We start from the raw sequence: 20,256 nt of genomic DNA on the forward strand, positions 1-20,256 counted from the left end.
CAATGACGATACAATCGTTCGTAAGCCACGCCCCCTTCGCGGAGGCCTGCAGGAACTGGCTGTGGGGGATGGGGGAGGGCTGGAAGCCCGTGACGTACGCCAAGAGTCAAGACTGGAGCGGCAGGAGGGCGAGGCCGGGCAACAACCCTAAAAGTACAGCGGTCGTGCAGGACAGGAAATGTAGGTGTAGAGCGAAGAGGCCGATGGGAAATGGAGTTCTCTAAGGACAGACGCTCAGTTTTGGTCGCTGAGAGCAAGCTAGCGCCAGGGAAGAGGGTGGCAGGGAAGGAGACATCCGTTTGTGTTCCCGAGGGACTAAGCGGAGTGGGCTGGGCTCTGACCTTCATACAATTTTGGCAGACCTTAGATATTGAAGTGAACGTCTAGAGTGAGAAAAGGACACTCGGCAAGTCAGGTGGGAAGAACCAAGGTGTCCAAGAGAAAGATATCTTTAGACATTTTCCCAGAAAAAATCATAAAAATGTTTTGCGTTGTGACCTGGCTTTCCCAGTCCTCCAAAAATACTCTACATCCCCCAGCAACTCATAGCACACACAGGCACATCTGCAGGTGAGGAGCCCTGAGAACTAAGCTTCCTTAGTCTCTCCTCTTTTTGTCCCTGTCTCTCCATCGTATCTCACTAGGTCTCCCCCTTTCCCTCCCCCTCCCCCTCCCCTTTCTGTTCCTCACTCTCCTCCACTTATCTCAGGCAAAGATAATGGGAGAAGTGACTTCTGGGCAGTGATAACACTCCGGAAGGATGTCAGCAAGTGACTGTCACTGTGGTTTTCCCTTTGGTCCTCTGAGACATTACCTTTTGGGGGCACCTTGAGGACTGTCCCGCCTCTCAGTTATGAGTCCTGGCTTAGCCACAGGCTTTCTTTGTGAGCAAGGTGCCCCCATTCCTCTTCTGCACCTCTGGTTTAGCATATGCCCCTTGGCTTGCACCACCGTTTTCTCATCCTCAGCTTTCCCTCTTTTCTAAATTCTTCTGTGAATATATTTTATTAGAAAAGCAAATATTTTGGCTTTCTGCTCACCTCATGTTCACGTGAGTCACACCTTACTAGTTTTGTGACTATAAAATTTTTAAGCCTAAAATTTCTCATCTGTTTAATGGGAATAATAGAGGAGGGGTTGAGGATTCAATACAAGCTCATGTGTCCACAGGGCCTGACATATTGAAGCCTTTGATCACTGGCTGCTACTGTTACTGTTGTATTATCAGGCGTCTCTTCCTGTGAGTTCTCTGTCCCAAGTTGGGCTCTTCCCAAGAGCTTGCTGCCGGTCTTATAAATAGAACCAGCTGGGATGTGTCTGAGCTGGGCCACCAGCCCCACTCTTCTGCCAGTCAGTTGTGGTCAGGTTTCTGGGCTGCCCTCCGGAAGGCAGTCAGAGAGGGTGCTGAGTTCCAGCTGGAAGTGGGTGTGGAGATATGTACAGGGGGAATAGGGAAGGAAAAATTCCCCTTTCAGTGGAGGTGTGGATCTGAAGTTCTGCCTGGAAAAAACCCTGCTCATTCCTATTCATCCTTCATGTCTCACCTCATATTATTTCCTTCCTCCTGAAGCTCTCTTGGTCTCCCAAAGCTGTACCAGTTGTCTCCTCTGTGCTGCACAGACTTCTAGGCATCCGCCCTCCCAGCTCTGGCCACTCTTCCTGTGCCTCCCTCGGGCTGTCTGTCACTCCCTTGAAGTGTTGGGAGCCCTCTGGGGGAAGGTTCCAGAACTGTCCTGGTCACTGCTGTGTCCCCAGATCACTCAGCAAACGGCCGGGCACAAAGTGCGTGCTGAACAAAGATTAGGTGAAGAGCTTAAGATCCCCACTCTGTCGCCTGCCCTGACCGGTGTGGCTCAGGTGGTTGGCCGTCCTACCGCAAAGCGAAGGGGTTCCATTCCTGCCAGGGTACAGGCCTGTTGCGGTTCGGTCTCGGGTGGGGGCAACCCATGGATGTTTCTCACATAGATGTTTCCCTCCATCTCTTTCTCCCTCCCTTCCCCTCTCTTTAAAAATGAATACATAAAATCTTAAAAATCCCGACGAGGGAACACCTGCCTCTGTGCTGCGAATTACAGACCTCCCCTCCGGTGGACGTAACTCCACTCCAGAGCACACGACTTGACGAATGGAGCGAGGACTGGATGTCAGTTAGTCCCCTTGTCCCCTCAGCCACGCAGCTGGATGCAAAGCACAATCTTCGCAGCCGTGCGCCACGGCGAGGAGGAGTTGGGGTGCGACTCCTCGGTCCGCGAGCGGTAAAGGGAGTTCGGATTCTCTCCGACTTTTAGGAATCGCGAAGCCTGGAAGGCCGAGAAGGAAGGGATGGAAGGGAAGGCAGAATGTCCCATCCTGTTTTTCCCTAAGTCCCGGAGCGCTGGGCTCCACCCTCTCGGTATTAACACCTGGCGGAGGGGCGTGCCTCAGTTTCCCGGAGGCGGGGCGTTTCTCTACCCCCGCCCTTCCCTCTGTTTTCTCTGGTTCCTCTTTGGGACTCTGGTGGCAGCGCCTTGAACACTCCCGGAACTGAGGCTGGGCTGGGGCCACGTCAGCTGGGCGGCGGGGCTCGGCGGGGAGCCGGCGGGGAGCGAGCGGGCTGACTGGACGGCGCCATGCGGCGGGGCGCACTCCTGGCGGGCGCCCTGGCCGCCTACGCCGCGTACCTGGGGCTGGGAGCGCTGCTGGTGGCGCGGCTGGAGGGGCCGCACGAGGCTCGGCTCCGCGCGGAGCTGGAGATGCTGCGGGAGCAGCTGCTGCAGCGAAGCCCATGCGTGGCCGCCCCCGCCCTGGACGCCTTCGTGGAGCGGGTGCTGGCGGCCGGCCGGCTGGGGCGCGCTGTCCTCGCCAACGCTTCTGGGCTCTCTAATGCCTCGGACCCCGCCTGGGACTTTGCCTCTGCTCTCTTCTTCGCCAGCACGCTGGTCACCACCGTGGGTACGTGAGCGCCACCCCAACCCCCAAGCCAGCGAGGACCTGGTACCCTCATCTTGTCCCCGTCCCCAGGAGCATCCGGGAGACCTCACGAGCCAGCCTTATCCCAGCGGATCACCACAGTCTGCTCTGGGCTTAGGATCCCCTCAAACCCCCTCAGAGAGAACCCGGGATGCACAGTCGTGGGATCCGACCCCCTCGGGAAGCCCCCATCCAAGCCTCTCCTCCTAGCAGGAAATTCCCCAGTTCCTTCTAGAACAAGCGGTTGAGACTCTCACCACTCTCTGGACCCTGACAACCCTCAGCAAGAGCCCCAGAACCACCTCGACCTCCTATCAGGGACCCCAGGGCCTTCCACACACAGTCATTGGGAGGAGAATACCCACCCCCACATGATACCATCTTAGGAACGCCTCTGTACCTGCTACCCTGCCCAGAGACACGCCCGCCCCCACCCCATCCCATCTGGATTTCCCAAGAAAGGGACTCTCCTGGACCTGGAACCCCTCCAGTCTCTAAACCCACAGCTGGGAGCTCCTGTATACCCCAACACTGCCCCAGCCTGCCTTGGATCTGAAATTTTCCCCTCCACCAAGGATGCTCCTGGCCCCCTGCACCACAGAGCCCTCCCTAGTATCTACTCAAGACCATTACCACTTTCCACCCCTGACGCATTCAGACAGGCCCTGAGACACCCACACTGTCCCATCGTCCCCTTAGCATTGCCTACCCCCATCATGTCCCCTCAGGCATCCTTGGGCTTAAAACCCCCCTCTGCCTGAGGATTCCCTTCCCAATCCTATATGTGATCCAGAAAATGCCGTTGCTGGTGCCTGTCCCCTCTCTCCTCTGAACCGAGGACCCACCCCAAATCAGGATCCAATTCAAGCCAGGACACTACCTCTCAATTAAGAATTTCCACTCCCCTTCTCTGAAACCAGCCTCCTCAGGTGGGACCAACCCCCTCCTCCCAGCCCTACCTGGCAATTTCCCACCCCAGCACCCAGCAGACCTGGGAAATGCTTGTCATCCTGTTCTGCTAGTGCTTCCACAGCCCCTCCCCAAAACTTCCTTTTTCTCTTTGCTTGGAATTTGGCTTGGGGGTTGGAGGAAGGTAGGGGCTGGAGCAGGCATAACCCAGACTCCTAACCCCTTCTCCCTGCCTGCAGTAGCTGGTGGCCTTTGCCTTTGTGTGGACCAACAAACCAAGGCCTTGGGCAGCAGGACTGGATGCTCCTCTTACTCTGTTCTACTGGCTGGGCCTGCCCAACCTGCTTCTGGGCCTTACTGTAACATATGAGTGTCTCCATCAACCTCTTCCAAGATCCTGGCTTATGAGAAGTCCTCCCAGGGAGGACAGGTGAAGAAGCCAAACAAAGGCAGGCACAGCCTAGGTTCAGATTCCTGTTTAGTCACTGCTCAGTTCTAGGCCTCAGTGTCCTCCCTCATCTAGAAATGGGGATAATAACACTCCCCACTTCACAGCAATAGTAAAACCTGATAGAGGACTTGCCACATACAGGCTTTAACTCAATCAGCACAATATCCTTTGAGGTAGGTACCATTAGTGGCCCTATTTTTTTTTAGCAGTAGAAACTGAGGCCCAGAGAAGCTGGACAACTTGCCCAAGGCCACACAACTAGGAAGGTGTAGAGTGGAAATTTGAACCAAGGCCATTAGGCCTTGGAGTCCCATGCTCTTAACTAACATACCACACTACCTCTTAGGCCTACATGACGAAGAATGATGTGTGCATATTGTAAAAGAAAAATTACGCAGGCAGTTGTTAAAAATGGTAAGTTATTGCAGTAGGGAGAGAGACTGAACTCAACTGTGAATATAGCAAAGACAGGTGGAGATGTAGAGCGGAGAGCAGAGTGAGGGGGTCAGTGGATGGGAAATTACTAAGAGGAGACGGTTGGGGGGGATTCTTGTTTACTGACCTAATGGGATTGTTGGGAAAGACAAGCCAAGGCCTCAGTTCTTAAGGGTGGAGGATGAGGAATGTGATCAGATATCAAGAATGGGGAGATAGATTCTCCCTAAACTGACAGGGTTCTTGCTAAAACTGGGCCAAGAAGAGGGTTCAGAGGAGCCTAACTAAAGTTGGTCAGAAGGGAGTCTTTGTCAGTTTGAAGGACTGGGGATAATTGAGATTTTATGAGCCTCAGTTTTCATTGTTATTGGTGGGGAAGCCTGGAGCTCTGTATATATCTGAGAAACAGAAAACCAAACGTCTTTCAGAAAGACCTCTCCTATGGCTCCATGGTCTTGTCATAGGCCCAAGTCCTCTGAGGAAGACCTGAGGCCTAGAGTTGATCCAGGCAGCCTTGCTGCAATTGAGGCGGGAGAGGAGAGGGCGGTGAGCAAACTGGAAGTGTGCATGACCATCGTGGTAACTCTTTCATGTCTTGCTAGGTGCTACGACTTGTCCCAGCCTGGTAGGATTATTACTATTGGATTTGAGAAAGGCATTGTTTATGAACCCATTTTGCAGGACTCTGAGAAAACAGGCTCAGAGAGGAAAGTCATTTGACCAAGGTCATGCAGGAAATAAATGGCTAAAAAACTGATTTGGACTTTGCTCTTTGCAGTAGCATATTGAGACTTATAGCCCCCATTCTATTCTTTTTTTTTTTTTTTAATTGTTAAATGTTTATTTAGGTTTATTTTTACCACTTTCTTTGTTCTTCCTTCTTTTCTTCATCTAAGATGATTTACCTGTGATCTCTTCCCTTCTAGTTAAAAATTTTCTTTTGTGAGCATCTATGCATTCCTGCCGCCTTCGCTGCAGCTGCCGCCGCCAGCACAGCTTGACCTCTCCACCCCGGCTTGGCCCCTCCTACCTGTCTGGACGAGCACCACTTCTTTATAACTACATATGTTGGACTTCCATGTAGCTTTATTTTCTGGAACTTCTGATTATTTCTGGTTTTGTGGTAGTTTTATTCCTTCCTAGTTGTGGAGGGAGACGGAGCATGTCAGTCTAGGCCTCCATCTTGGCCGGAAGTTCCCCATTCTATTCTTACTCTGATTTTTCTGCTTATAAGGATTTTGTGTCATTTACAAACCTCTCATTTCAGCCAGGCTGCTGGGATTTCCCCATCAAAATTCTTGTATTAATGAGGGTTGGAGCCATAAATGAAAAACCTCAAATAACAGTTGCTTAAATAAGATGGAAATTTACTTCTTGCTCACATTCAGTATAGTCAGTCCAAGACCAGAATGGTGCTGCAGTCAGAGCACCTCCATAGTGTATCCGTGCACAGTTTCCATTCCCAAGGTCACCTCATGGTCTAAGATGGCTGCTCAACTTTAGCCCTTTTGTCTGTGTTCAGCCAGCAGGAAGAGGGAGGAAAGAAGGGAGATAGGCATCTCCCACTCTTTAAGGATACTTCCTGGAAGTTGTTTGCTTCTTTCATATGTATCTCACTGGCCAGAAATTATTCCAATTACACCGAGCTGCAAAGGAGGAGGGAATGTCTTTATTCCAGCTGGACATATGGTGTCCAGCAAAAACCAGAGTATTTTTTATTTTTCCCAAATATTTTAATTTTATTATTTTCTCCCCTCACCTGAGGACATTTTTTTATTCTTTTAGAGAGCAAGGAAGGGAGAGAGAGAAACATCAACGAGAGAGAGAAGCATGGATTGGTTGCCTCCCATATGTACCTGGACTGGGAATCAAATCCACAACCTAGACATGTGTCCTGACCAGGAATCGAACCCTCAACTTTTCAACTATGGGATGACGCTCCAGCCAACTGAGTCACACCAGCTAGGGCTTCCTCAAAAAATTTTTTAAAGATTTTATTTAATTATTTTTAGAGAGGTGGGAAGGGAGGGAGAAAGAGAGGGAGGGAAATGTCGATGTGTGAGAGATATATCGACCAGCTGCCTCCTGCATGCCCCCATCTGGGGACCTAGTCCACAACCCAGGCCTGTGCCCTGACCGGGAATCAAACCAGCAAACTTGGTTCACAGGCTGGCGCTCAGTCCACTGAGTCACACCAGCCAGGGCCTCAGTTTTGTTTTGTTCTTTGTTTTTGTTTTTAAGTATATTTTATTGATTATGCTGTTACAGTTGTCTCAATTTCTTTTCCCTTTGTTCCTCTCCATCCAGCAGCAATCCCACTCCCTTAATTCATGTCCATTGGGTCATGCATATAATTTCTTAGGCTTCATCCTTTCCTATATTATTTTAACTTCCCCCTGTCTATTTAGTACCAACCAATTATGCTTCTTAATCTCTGCACCATTTCCCCATTTCTCCCTCTTCCCCCTCCCACCTGATAACCCTCCAAATGATCCCCATACCTATGATTCTGTTCCTATTCTGGTTGTTTGTTTAGTTTTTGCTTTTATTTTTTTAGGTTCTGTTGTTGATAGTTGTGAGTTTGTTGTAATTTTAATGTTCATAGTTTTGATCCTCTTTTTCTTAAATAAGTCCCTTTAACTTCCCATATAATAAGGGCTTGGTGATGATGAACTCCTGTAGCTTTGCTTTGTCTGGGGAGCACTGTATCTGCCTTTCCATTCTAAATGATAGCTTTGCTGGATAAAGCAATATTGGTTGTAACTCCTTGCTTTTCATCACTTTGAATACTTCTTGCTAGTCCCTTCTTGCCTGAAAAGTTTCTTTTGAGAAATAAGCTGATAGTCTTATGGGAACTACTTTGTAAGTAACTCTCTTCTTTTCTCTTGCTGTTTTTAAGATTTTCTCTTTAACCTTTGGCATTTTAATTGTGTATCTTGGTGTGGTCCTCTTTGGGTCTAGCTTATTTGGGACTCTCTGTGCTTCCTGGACTTATATGTCTATTTCCTTTGCCAAATTTGGGAAGTTTTCTTTCATTATTTTTTCACATAAGTTTTCAATTTCTTGCTCTTCTTCTCCTCCTTCTGGCCTCCCTATGATTCAGACATTGACACATTTAAAATTGTCCCAGAGGTTCCTCAGCCTCTCCTCATTGTTTTTGGTTCTTGAATCTTCAGTCTGTACTGGTTGATTGTTTATTTCTTCTTTTTGTTACAAATCATTGATTTGAGCCCCGGTTTCCTTCCCTTCACCATTGGTTTTGTGTGGATTTTCCTTTGTTTCACTTAGCATGGCCTTCCCTTCTTCCCTTCTGCATTTCCTGTACTCAAGCATATCTGTCAAGTCTGTGAACATCTTTATCACCAGTGTTTTGAATTATGCATCTGTTATGTTGGCTATCTCCTCGTCGCTTAGTTTTCTTACTGGAACCTTGATTTGCTCCCTCTTTGGGGCCATATTTCTCTGTCACCTTAACTTCGCAGGCTCTTGTGTTTGCCTCTGTTATGTTGTAAGGGGCAGAGCCTTAGGTATTCATCAGTACAGGGTGACCCATTTCACCACCTTGTGGTGCTATGGTGGGGGTGGGGTCTGAGAGGGAACAATGCCGCTTACTCAGCACTCACCCCCTTTCCAGGCACTTCTCCCACCTTCTGTATGGGACTAGTGCCTCTCTAGCTGTTGCCCTCGTTGTGGTTCCCACAGTGGGTGGATTTGCAGACATTCTAGGACCATGGGGGCCCTCTAAACAATCATACTCTGCTGAGAGACTGGCAGTTTCTTCCTCCACCCCAACCCCTACTGGTTTTCACAGAAGAAATGAGACTTTATTTTCCTGGGCGCTGGCACTGGAACCATGAGCTGTGAAGTCTGGTGTTGTGCTGGGAAGATTCCACAGGTGTCCCTCCCTACTTTTTTTAATGTGTGACTGCACTTTCTGCAGCCAGCTACCTCCACACCACACATCTTTTCCACCCCGGCTCCATCCCTCCTACCTGTCTGGATGAGTATTTCTTCTTTATATCTTTGTTTGTTGTTTTTCAATGCAGCTCGATTTTCTGGTACTTCTGGTTGTCTCCAGTTTTGAGGTAGTTGTATTCCTTCTTAGCTGTGGAAGGAGTTGCAGTGTGTCTACCTATGCCTCCATCTTGGCCAAAAGTCTCAATTTTTTTTATTATGGTAAAATACATGTAAAACTTACCATCTCTGCCATTTTTAAGTGTGCTCTTCATTGATATTAAGTACATTTACATTGTTGTACAATTGTCACCAGTATTCATCTCCACAACAATTTTCATCTTGCAAAACTGAAACTATACCCTTAAACACCAACTCCCCATTTGCCCCTCTCCTCAGACCCTGGCAACCACCATTTACATTGTGTTTATGATTTTGACTACTCTTAAGTAATTCATATAAGATAGTATTTGTCTTTCTGTGACTGACTTTTTTCACTTAGCATAATGTCCTCAAGGTTCATTCATGTTGTAGCATGTGTCAAGAGTTTCCTTCCTTCACAGGGCTGAATAATATTCCATTGTATGTATTTATACTTACATTTTGTTTATCCATTTATGCATCAGTGGATACTTGGGTTGCTTCCACCTTTTGGCTGTTGTGAATAATGCTGCTATGAACATGGTTGTACCGGTATCTCTTCGAGCCCCTGCTCTCAATTCTTTAAGTATATAAAAACAGGATCCTTTTGTATGGAAGATGTGTTCATGTGCATGATTCCACATGTTATTGAGCATAGGGCTGGATCTGCTGTCTTTTGGACAAAAAAATTTTACTGTCAACATAAACCAGACCCTTTACCACCCACATCATATATCTGAACTTTTGGTTTGATTTACTTGAGGAATAAAGAGATTTTAAATTACACATTGCCACAGTGAGCCAACTTCACCTACACCTGAATTCTCCTATATCATGTTTCTGTTCCTGTGCTCTCAGATCCTCCAGCTCAGTGGACCTTGTCACACCCATTTTAGAGTAGAGGGAGCCAGACTAGAGCCTGCACCCTTCATTAATTATTAATTATTTCAACTGTTGACTGAGTGCCCACTCTGTGCCAGATACCAAAACTATAGCAGTGAACAAAACAGACAGAACCCCGTGCCCTCCTAGAGATGGCACCTGAAAGAGGGAGACAGATAATAACCAAATAAGTAAACCATATAGTTCGCTGGAAGGTGTTAAGTGCTGTGAAAGCAACCACCTCCTCCAAAAAAAGACCTGGGTAAGAGGGTGTAACAATTAAAAATAAGGTGGTCAGGGAAGACCTCACTGAGAAGGTGATATTTGAACAAAGACCTGAAGGAAGGGGAAGCGAGTCCTGTGGATACCTGAGGGAAGGGTGTTTCATAGGGAAAGAACAGGCAGTACAAAAGCCCTGGGGTGGGATTGTACCTCCCTGCTGGATCATGTGGGGCCTTGTGGGTCACAATGAGGACTTTGTGCTTTCACGTAAGTGGATGGAACCACAGGAGAGCTCTGAGCAGGGGAAGGACATGACTTAACACTGGTGTTCATGGCACCCATCTGCTCATGGAGGGAACAGACTGGGCAAGGGTTGGGGCAGAAGGCCAGGGAGGAGACTACTTGGCTGGGGTGAAGTGGGTGGGTTTCAAGTCTATTTGAAATTTGAGACAACAGGAGTCACTGACAGAAAGTGGGTGTGAGTGATAAGGGAGTCAAGGATGAGGCCAAGTCTTCTGGTCTTAGCAGCTGGAAGGATGTATGTGCCATTACTGGAGATGAGAGAATGGGGGTGGAAGGAGCAAGTTCAAGGGTGTAATTATGTCTTGGTCTAGGGTGGCCACAGACCACCCAAGTGCAGGTGCCAAGTGGGCAGATGAATTTCCTCATCACTTCCACAGGCTATGGGTACACGACGCCACTGACTGATGCAGGCAAGGCCTTTTCCATCGCCTTTGCTCTCCTGGGCGTACCAGCCACCATGCTGCTGCTGACTGCCTCGGCTCAGCACCTGTCGCTGCTGCTGACCCACGCACCCCTGTCCTGGCTGAGCATGCACTGGGGCTGGGACTCACGGCAGGCAGCCCGCTGGCACCTGGTGGTTCTACTGGGGATCGTGGTGACCATCTGCTTCCTGGTGCCAGCTGCAGTCTTTGCCCACCTTGAGGAGGCCTGGAGCTTCTTGGATGCCTTCTATTTCTGCTTCATCTCTCTGTCCACCATTGGCCTGGGTGACTATGTGCCTGGGGAAGCCCCTGGCCAGCCCTACCGGGCCCTCTACAAGGTACTGGTCACAGGTGAGTGGGGTGGCTGACTCGGGACCAAGGGTGGGGACATGACCTTGTCCTGGAGCGTCTGAGGGGAACCTGGCCTGTCCGAGGGAGAAGTTGAGGTTCACAGCCCAATCGGTAGCCCCTTGACCGTGCCTAGGTTCTGAGTCCACCCATGGCCCCTGTGCTGTCTCTGCAGCCTACCTCTTCCTGGGCCTGGTCATCATGGTTCTGGTGCTGCAGACTGTCCGCCACGTGTCCGACCTTCACGGCCTCACAGAGCTCATCCTGCTGCCCAGTCCGTGCCCTGCCAGCATCAGTAAGGATGAGGATGATCGGGTAGACATTCTGGGCCCTCAGTCAGAACCACACCAGCAACTCACCACCGGCTCCCACAATGACTATGCCTCTATCCCCAGGTAGCTGGGACAGGCATCTTGAGGCTAGATGGAACTGGCCTGCAGCTGAGGGGCCACATAACAAGCTGACATACTAGACCATCCTGGGCACATGCCAGTGCTCGTGAGTGCCCTGTCATCAACTGTCCATCCTTTGTTTTACCTGTCCTGGGCTTTCTCAGCACCTGCATTGCTTGTTCTTCTGGCCCCTTCTCTCATCTCCCCTACATTCTGTGTCTTTCTGGCCTTATCACCGTTTCTGTTTTTCCCTCACTATCTCTTTCTCACTCTTTTATTCCAGCTGCTTCTCTCAACAACTTACTATCTATGGTTCAGCCAGGCTCAGGGCTAAGACCTCATTGCAGTCACTAGATCAATTGGGCATGACACCTTGGGCAAGTGACAGCCCTCTCTGAGCCTGGATATCCTCATCTGTCAAGTGGAAAGAATAGAGGGTGGGGCAAAAAGGAGGTTTACAGTTGTTTGTATGGAAAATAATACAATAAATTAATATAAGAACAAACTTTGTTTTGTGTATTCACTTGGGTGGGGGGTGGACAAGGCCAGGGAAAGGCCCCAAGGGACGGTCAGCTGCCCTTGAGATGGGGACCTCGGAAAAATAACAGGTTTGAGGAGCAACACTGAAGCTAGTTTGGAACATGGTGCGTGTGAGGGGCTAAAGACACCTGGGGAAAAGTATCAGGAGACCATAGAACCCCCAGGGCTGGGGTTCAGAGCTGTTGAGGCTAGAGACAGGTGTGGGAACCAAGGCTAACTGAGGAAAGGAGACCCAGAGAGGCTAAATAATTTGTTCAAGGTCACATAGGAAGTGCAAAACTGGGATTTGAGCAAGGTTTTGGTTGGTCACTTTGTCCCATGGGAGCTCAGAAACCTCTGCTGTCGGTTTCTCAGCTTCCTAGTCTGCCTCCCTACCACAGTCCCTGTTGACCTTGCTGCTAAAGTCAGCAGCTGGCTGGGAGGCAGTTGTTTCTCCCCTTCTTGAGGGAGGTACTTGTTCTGACTTACGCTTATCGCTTCTACTTGCAAATTCCTCTAGAAAAAGAAACCAGACTCTGTTAAGTTGAAGACACTAAAAGAAAAAAAAAAAAAAAAAGCATGCAAAAATTCAAAAGGTACAAAAGAGTGTGCAGTGGGAAGTCAGTCTTTCTCTAGCACTCAGGCTGTCTTGACTGATTTCTGAGGTCCCCTTCCAGGCAAGTACCAGCAATATACATGGGTGTGTATATGTGTCATTTTTCTTTCACTCCACTCAAGTGGTACCAAGTATGGTGAGGGGTTCCCTTTACAGACTCCAGAGGCAGAGTCGCTGGGTATGAATCTGAGCTCTGTCACACCCAGTCAGGATATGTGATTTTGCCTCCTTGTGCCAGAGTTTGCCAGTCTGTGAAATGGGAGGTTAACAGCACCTACCTCGTGGATTTGTTAGAGAATTAAGCAACTTAATATCTGTAAAGCTCTTAAAACAGTGTCTGGTATTCAATAAAATGGTGGCTAATCATTATTATCATCATTTCTGCACTTTGCTTTATATGTTATACGTATATGAGTATATAATTTTATATACTTTTTCTAATATTATTCTCATTTTTGCACCTTAGTTTTTTTCACCAACCCAGTGTAATTCATAGATCTTTCCAAAGATACACAAGTTGGTCCCATATCCTTTTCAATGTTTGCAGTGTCTCCTCTAGGACACACATCCCATAAATTATTCCAACATCTTAATGGACATGTGGGTGGTTGGCAGTCTCTGGCATAAAGGATGTTGCAGGGTACACCCTGTGCATCAAGGTCTAACAAAGGCACCTCTCCCAGATGGGGCTGTATTACTGAGTGGAGGTGCCATGAGAAGAGGACCCATGTTCTGACTCTGTTCAGGAATCTAAGGGCTCAGGTACATAGCTGCTGAGTTTCTTCTCTCAGATGAAGCCACTCCTCCCCATCCTGTGGGGTGGGCTAGGAGTGGGGAACCTAGATATCCATCAGTTGTTCATTTACATAGAACACCTGCACTGTGTTGGACAGAGTTGGAAACAAGAGTGACAGAAAGCCCTAGGCCCTGTCATCTCAGAGTCTGTGATTCTGTGGGAAACAAAGACCCAGTCCCAGACAGTTATGGTCTAATATGGTCAGGAGAGGGAGGGGCTGGTTGTGTATCACAAAGACTCCAGGGAACGAAAGCGGCCAGCCACTAACAAAGTAGAGAAAAATATTTCAGAAGGTGTTACAACATGTGCAGTCTGGACGAGAAAAAGCACACCTGACCCAGGAATTCAAGTTGATCATGTGACTAGGCTGCGAGCTACACAGGTGTATAGGGAGAAAAGGGATGAGCCGGATTGGAAGGCCAACAGGCATGAGATTATGCAGGGCTCTGGAAACCAATTTTGGAGGTTTCCCTGAGGTGCTGGGGAGTCATGGAAGGTTTTAGAGCACTGTTGTCAAGGTGTGGTCCCCAGACCATTAGTATCAGCTAATGGGGGGACCAAAATTTACCAGCCCAGAATATGATTTTGGGATACTGATTATTTCAAGCTGGTTATTTTCAGAAAGAAAAGATAGAGGACCTGCTCCAGGAAAGGAGCTATCTATCATTACAGATAACTATAGTTCAATATGAACCAGGTATGACAGACAGGGAGGAACCTAGAAACGCTCATTTGATCGAAGTCCCCCTTCTGTCCCATTGTTAAACAGGCTGAGCAATGTTGCAGGAAGACAGATCTCTGGGTAGGGGCATTCTCATGCCCCACCACCCAGGTGGCATCCCGTGACTCAGGAGACGATGAGCAACTCTCGTCTCCGCCTTCGGCTTTAGGCTGTCGAGGCCACTGAGTCATGGAATCCTGGGTAAAACAGGTTCTGTTGTGTACTCCGTCTGCTTCCTTGTTAATGAAGTCTTGATATGGAGCTGGCCTTGAGGATTAGTGGATCTTCCTTACTTCCTTGACAGGTGCTAGATAAAACAGGAGTTACCCTGGCCGTATTTTACATATTAATGCTACTGTAAGAATTCTTTCACTTGTAAAATTCTCCTGTTGTTGGCTGGAATGTCACACCCTATTCTATTTTTAGTAACTTTTGAAACCCTAATAAAAAGAGGATGAGGCTTCTCGCTCTCCGCTGATGGTCTGAGCGAGCCACAGCCCTCCGTTCGTTACTGGCCAATCATCCTGCCTGCCGGATTTATTTCAGCGTCCGAAACCACAACCAACGCAACATCTGGCGCTCGAGCACGGACCAGAAGGTAAAAACCGGGACGGGTAGGACCGAAAAGGAAATTGCACGGGTCTAAGCAAACTTTTCGGAAAAACGCTTCGGAGTAATGGGGAACAGTCCTTCAGTTAAGGAAGAATATATTAGGCTTTTAAAGTCTTTACTTAGAAGTTCAGGTGTACAGATAAAAGAGAGTGCCTTAACAGATTTATTCTTGCAGGTCAAGAAACACTGTTATTGGTTTACTCCAGAGAGAAGAAATCAGTTAAAGTTAAGGGTGTGGAAACAAGTTGGTAAAGCTCTTAGAAGAGCGCACCAGACTGGTCCTCCTATAGCAGGCGAAACATGGGCGGCCTCTAACCAGGTGGCTGTGGCCTTGCAGCCATTTCAATCGGACTCTGAGGCAGATTCAGTAAAAGCTTGTAGTAGTCAGCCCTCGCCTCCAATTTATGACCAGTCGGAGATAATTAACAATGAAACTCCGGGAGATATGCAGGGTGCCGTCACGGCCCCCTCTGTTCTGGCAGAGGATACCGGGAACAATAGCCCTGCTCCTGCGCTGACTGCAGCCGCTGCGCCCAGCCCCCCGCTGGCAGCGGCTCCAGTCCCGCTTTCAGATTTTGAATCAGATGAGGCTCCACCCCGGTATCCTCCTTTGTCGCCACTTCCAACATTTCCTGGTGAGAATGCCCAGCTGTTGGCTGCCTTTAACAACATGTCTAAATTGTTTGAGAAGTTTGCTGTTAATCTAGATACTAAGTTTGAAAAACTTGTTAATCATTTGGATTCTAAGGAGCCTACTGCTCCTCCTGCTGCATTTCTGGCTCAGGAGTCTCCGCCCTTTGTTCCGACGTTGCCTCTGGCTGCCACTACAACATCTTTTGTTCCAAAAAATCCTTCTGATTATACCGATTCAACCTTTTGTTTCGCTAAGCCTCCAAATTTAACAAGGGTTATGCTTAAGGTAGAGGAGGAAACACCTCCCTCGAAAATGTGGACTAATACCTCTTCAATATTCCCAGTATTAAGAATTCAACAACCTCCAAATAACGAACATCCGCAGGGCCAGGTTGTTGTTGCCCATCGCAATGTTGAGTTTCAGTTTTTAAAAATTCTTAAATCCTCTGTTTCTAGTTATGGACCGAATTCTCCTTACGTGTACGGTCTCATTTCCTCATTTGCTAATGATAATCTTTTAATCCCAGCGGATTGGGATGTTCTTTCTCGGTCCTCCCTGGAGCCCGCGCAATTTTTACAATTTAAATCTTGGTATAGCGAGGAGGCCAGGCGGGTCAGCCGTGAGAACGCCGCCCTTCAGCCGCCTGGGGCGACATTTGAGCAACTTACGGGTACCGGGGCCTTTTCTGCGGTTAACAATCAAATTCAATTATCTAATCAGACTCTTGCGCAAGTGAAGGATATTTGCCTCTTTGCTTGGCAACAATTACAAAATCCTGGGGAGGTGGCAAAATCTTTTGTGAGAATCCTCCAAGAGGCCAATGAGCCCTATACTGAATTTCTTGCCAGACTCCAAAGTGCTATCAAAAAGGCCACTACTGGCATTGAAGCACAAGATATGTTATTCTTAATCCTTGCCTATGAAAATGCTAATGCGGATTGTAAAAGGGTGTTGGCTCCTGTGAAACAAAAGGGTGGAACGGTTGAAGATTATATCAGAGCATGTAGAGAAATTGGATCTCAGACTTATGGTATTAATTTGTTAGCCTCGGTTATGAAAGAAAACTCTCAGAATTCTAAAATTAGGTGTTTTAATTGTGGTAAAATTGGGCATACTAGAAAAGATTGCAGGAAAGGAAAAGGAGAAAAGGGGGTAGAAAAATCCTCCCAGCCTCCGGGACTGTGCCGAAGGTGTTACAAAGGAAGGCACTGGACCAATGAATGCCATTCCAAAAAGGATAAACAGGGCAATCCTTTGCCGCCCCTCCCTTCAGCAGGGTCGGGAAACTGGCAGCAGGGCCCAGCTCGGGGCCCATCAAACAGTACGAGCCTAACTACTCAGTTTCCTGTCAGCTCGGGGGAAACCCATCAGCTGATGAATTAAAACCTAAATCTAAATTATTTATCTCAGAATTATACCACTCGACCAGGTCGAGCGCGGCCTTAGATATACCAGCTCCTGCCGCATTTTCTTTGTCTCCTGACAAAGGAATCCAGAGAATTCCTACAGGTGTTTATGGCCCACTACAGGCTGGCAGTGTTGGCTTGCTAATAGGAAGAAGCAGCCTGACTAGTAAAGGAATTATAGTACATTTAGGCGTAATTGATGCTGATTTTACGGGAGAAATTGAGGTTATGATGACAGCAGAAAAGCCTTGCTCTTTTGAGCAAGGGCAGCGCATTGCCCAATTGTTAATTCTTCCGTACATCCCCGGAAAATCTGTGCCTGCTACACGCACTGGGGGATTTGGAAGTACTGATAAACAAGTTTTTTGGCACACTCTGATTAATGATCAGAGGCCCGAATTAACTGTACAATTTGAGGATGGAACTTCTATTACTGGATTAGCAGATACCGGAGCTGATGTATCCATTATATCTTTGGAACATTGGCCCAAGCATTGGGACACTAATATTATTAAAGCTAGCTTTGTAGGCTTGGGCACCCTTGACAAAATACATCAAAGTACTAAGCCTTATTCTTGCTATGGGCCTGAGGGACAAACTGCAGTTTTGCAGCCTTACATGGCCCCAATATCTGTTACTTTATGGGGAAGAGATTTATTACAGCAATGGGGTGCTACGTTATCAATACCCACAATTTCCCCTGTATCAAAGAATATTATGTTTAATATGGGTTATAATCCTGCTTTTTCACAACCTAAACTGCCAGAATTTGATACCAGGACAGGACAGGATCGTCGAGGCCTGGGGCATCCTTCCTCTGATGCAAATTTATTTTAAAGGCCACTGTTGAGCACTTCGCCCTTCCTCTGAAATGGTTAACAAATAAACCGGTGTGGGTGGAACAGTGGCCTCTAACAAATATTAAATTAGAAGTGCTTCATCAATTAATACAGGAACAAATAAATCAGGATCACATTGAACCAGGTACATCCCCATGGAATTCTCCTATTTTCATATTAAAGAAAAAATCTGGAAAGTGGAGAATGTTAACTGATTTAAGGAAAATTAATGAGGTAATTCAGCCTATGGGACCTTTACAGTCAGGGCTACCTAACCCTGCATTAATTCCAAAGCATTGGCATATTATTATAATTGATTTAAAAGATTGTTTCTTTAATATTCCCTTACAGCCACAGGACTGTGAAAAATTTGCTTTTACTGTACCTGCTCTTAATAATCAAAAGCCTAGTCAAAGATATCAGTGGAAAGTACTTCCTCAAGGAATGTTGAACAGTCCTACAATGTGCCAGCATTTTGTTAATCAACCTCTGGAAGAACTCCGAGGTCAATTTCCAGAGGGAATGTGCCTACATTGCATGGATGATATTCTACTAGCACATCCCTCTGAGGCACAACTATTACAAATGTTTAAATTAACTTCTGATTTGTGTGCTAAGTATGGTCTTCAAATTGCTCCAGAAAAAATACAAAAGAAGGAGCCGTGGAATTATTTAGGATACCAAGTCACTAGAAGTCATATAATACCTCAGAAGGTTAAAATTCGTAAGGATTCTCTTCAAACCTTAAATGATTTTCAAAAATTATTAGGAGATATTAATTGGCTCCGACCTTCTATGGGAATTCCTACCTATGCTCTTGAAAATCTTTTTCGCACTCTGGAAGGTGATTCCAATTTAAACAGCCCCCGATCATTAACTAAAGAGGCTGAAAAGGAGCTTGAATTAATTGAACAATATTTCCAAAATTGCCAATTAAATCGTATTCAGCAACTAAGTAATCATAAGTTAATCATTATCCACAGTGCTCATTCTCCTACTGGGGTGTTATGTCAAGAAGAAAACATTATTGAATGGCTATTCTTACCGCACAAATCAACCAGAAGACTAGAGACTTATCTCAGTAAAATTGTTCAAATTATAATTCGTGGCAGATTACGTTTTAGACAACTTTGTGGTCAAGATCCTGATGAAATCATTGTTCCTTTTACCAATAAAGAAATTGCTAATCATTGGATATTGTGTGAAGAATGGCAAAATGCCTTTTCTAACTTTCTAGGTAAAATTCATAATTTATATCCTTCCTCCAAAAGGTTTCAGTTTTTAAAGCGGACTCAGTGGATACTTCCCAAATGTGTTGTCTCACAACCTTTATCTGAGGCAGAGACATATTTTACTGATGCTAATAAATTTGGTGTTGCTGGTTATAGTAACCTGAAAAATAACAAAACTATTCAAAGCCCTTATACTTCTGTACAAAAGGCAGAGTTATTCGCTATTGTTATGCTTCTAACTGATGTACTTTCAGTTCCTTTAAACATCATTACAGATTCACAGTATGCTGCCCATACTGTTCAAGCCCTGGAAACTGTAACCATACCTCAAAATGGTTCTGAACTTAATACTCTTTTCTTACAGTTGCAGTTCCTCCTTCGAACTCGCCGTCATTTAATTTACATAACCCATATTCGATCCCATACAGGTTTGCCAGGACCCTTAACTAAAGGCAACAATTATATAGACACTCTAGTTGGTTCTGTTATCAAAGCTCAAGCTGAACATCAGCTCCATCATGATAATGCTCGGTCGCTTAGACACCGGCATAACATTACCTGGCGTCAAGCACATCAAATTATTAGGGACTGTTCTACATGTCAACTTATTAACCAACCTTCCTTACCAATAGGTGTTAATCCTAAAGGTTTGCTACCTAATCAAATCTGGCAAATGGATGTTACTATTGTACCTAGTTTTGGAAAGCTTAAATTTGTTCATCATTCTATTGATACTTGCTCTAAATTTTCATGGGCTACAGCAATGTCTTCTGAACGTGCAGGATGTGTTATTACACACCTCCTTGAAGCTTTCGCTGTTCTTGGAAAGCCAGAAACTATTAAAACAGATAATGCTCCAGCTTATCTCTCTAAAAAATGTCAGGAATTTTTTTCTCAACACGATGTTAAACATGTTACTGGTATTCCATATAACAGCACTGGACAAGCTCTCATTGAACGTCATAATCGAACATTAAAAGAGCTTCTTGAAAAACAAAAAGGGGGATATAGTATGGACTCCCCAAAGAAAAGATTAATGAATGCAGTATTTACTCTAAATTTTTTGCAAATTGGTGATGATTCTCTCGTTCCAGCTCAAAGGCATTGGGCAATGAAAACTGTTTCACCAATAAATCAACCTGTTTATTATTATGATGTTTTAACCTCCAATTGGCTCCCAGCAACTGTTATTCGATGGGGCCGAGGTTATGCTTATATTTCCACAGGCACTCAGAATATTTGGATTCCTGACAAACGCCTTAAGCTGCGTCATGTCCTCCCAGAAGAGGGGACGAGAGGACAGCGGCGAGGAGGATTGAAGGAACCTGCCAACTTAAAATCAAATTAAACAATTAGTAAATCAAGGAAAAGTATTAGTAAAAGCTAATCATAGCCCACTTAACAGCTGAGGCCTTGTTTTTGGCAATGCTTGCCATTTTATCTATTCAGGCCCCTGGAGCTAATGCTGAAAAT

At 46.5% G+C, this 20,256-nt stretch overlaps 1 protein-coding gene across 2 annotated transcripts; it reads left to right on the plus strand.

Moving 5' to 3' along the window:
- Positions 1-2,490: 2,490 nt before the first annotated feature.
- On the plus strand, positions 2,491-11,674 carry KCNK6 (potassium two pore domain channel subfamily K member 6). 2 transcript variants are annotated; one of them, XM_090260144.1, is made up of 3 exons: positions 2,491-2,931; positions 10,624-11,019; positions 11,192-11,674. In XM_090260144.1, exons 1-3 carry the CDS (start codon positions 2,610-2,612, stop codon positions 11,413-11,415), a joined length of 942 nt encoding a protein of 313 aa, XP_090116270.1. In that variant the 5' UTR covers positions 2,491-2,609; the 3' UTR covers positions 11,416-11,674. The 2 variants fall into 2 exon arrangements, with proteins under 2 accessions (XP_090116270.1, XP_090116269.1); XM_090260143.1 differs by having other exon boundaries at positions 2,498-2,931; positions 10,624-11,006; positions 11,192-11,394.
- Positions 11,675-20,256: the final 8,582 nt, after the last annotated feature.

Source organism: Furipterus horrens, unplaced genomic scaffold, assembly GCF_987537825.1.
Source record: "Furipterus horrens unplaced genomic scaffold, mFurHor1.1.pri manual_scaffold_13, whole genome shotgun sequence".
Classification (NCBI taxonomy): Eukaryota; Metazoa; Chordata; class Mammalia; order Chiroptera; family Furipteridae; genus Furipterus; species Furipterus horrens.

Coding starts and splice junctions, on each gene's coding strand:
- KCNK6 (XM_090260144.1), top strand. CDS start 2,610: ATGCGGCGGGGCGCACTCCTGGCGGGCGCCCTGGCCGCCTACGCCGCG. Junction 2,932..10,623: donor CACGCTGGTCACCACCGTGG/GTACGTGAGCGC, acceptor TCACTTCCACAG/GCTATGGGTACACGACGCCA. Junction 11,020..11,191: donor CTACAAGGTACTGGTCACAG/GTGAGTGGGGTG, acceptor CTGTCTCTGCAG/CCTACCTCTTCCTGGGCCTG.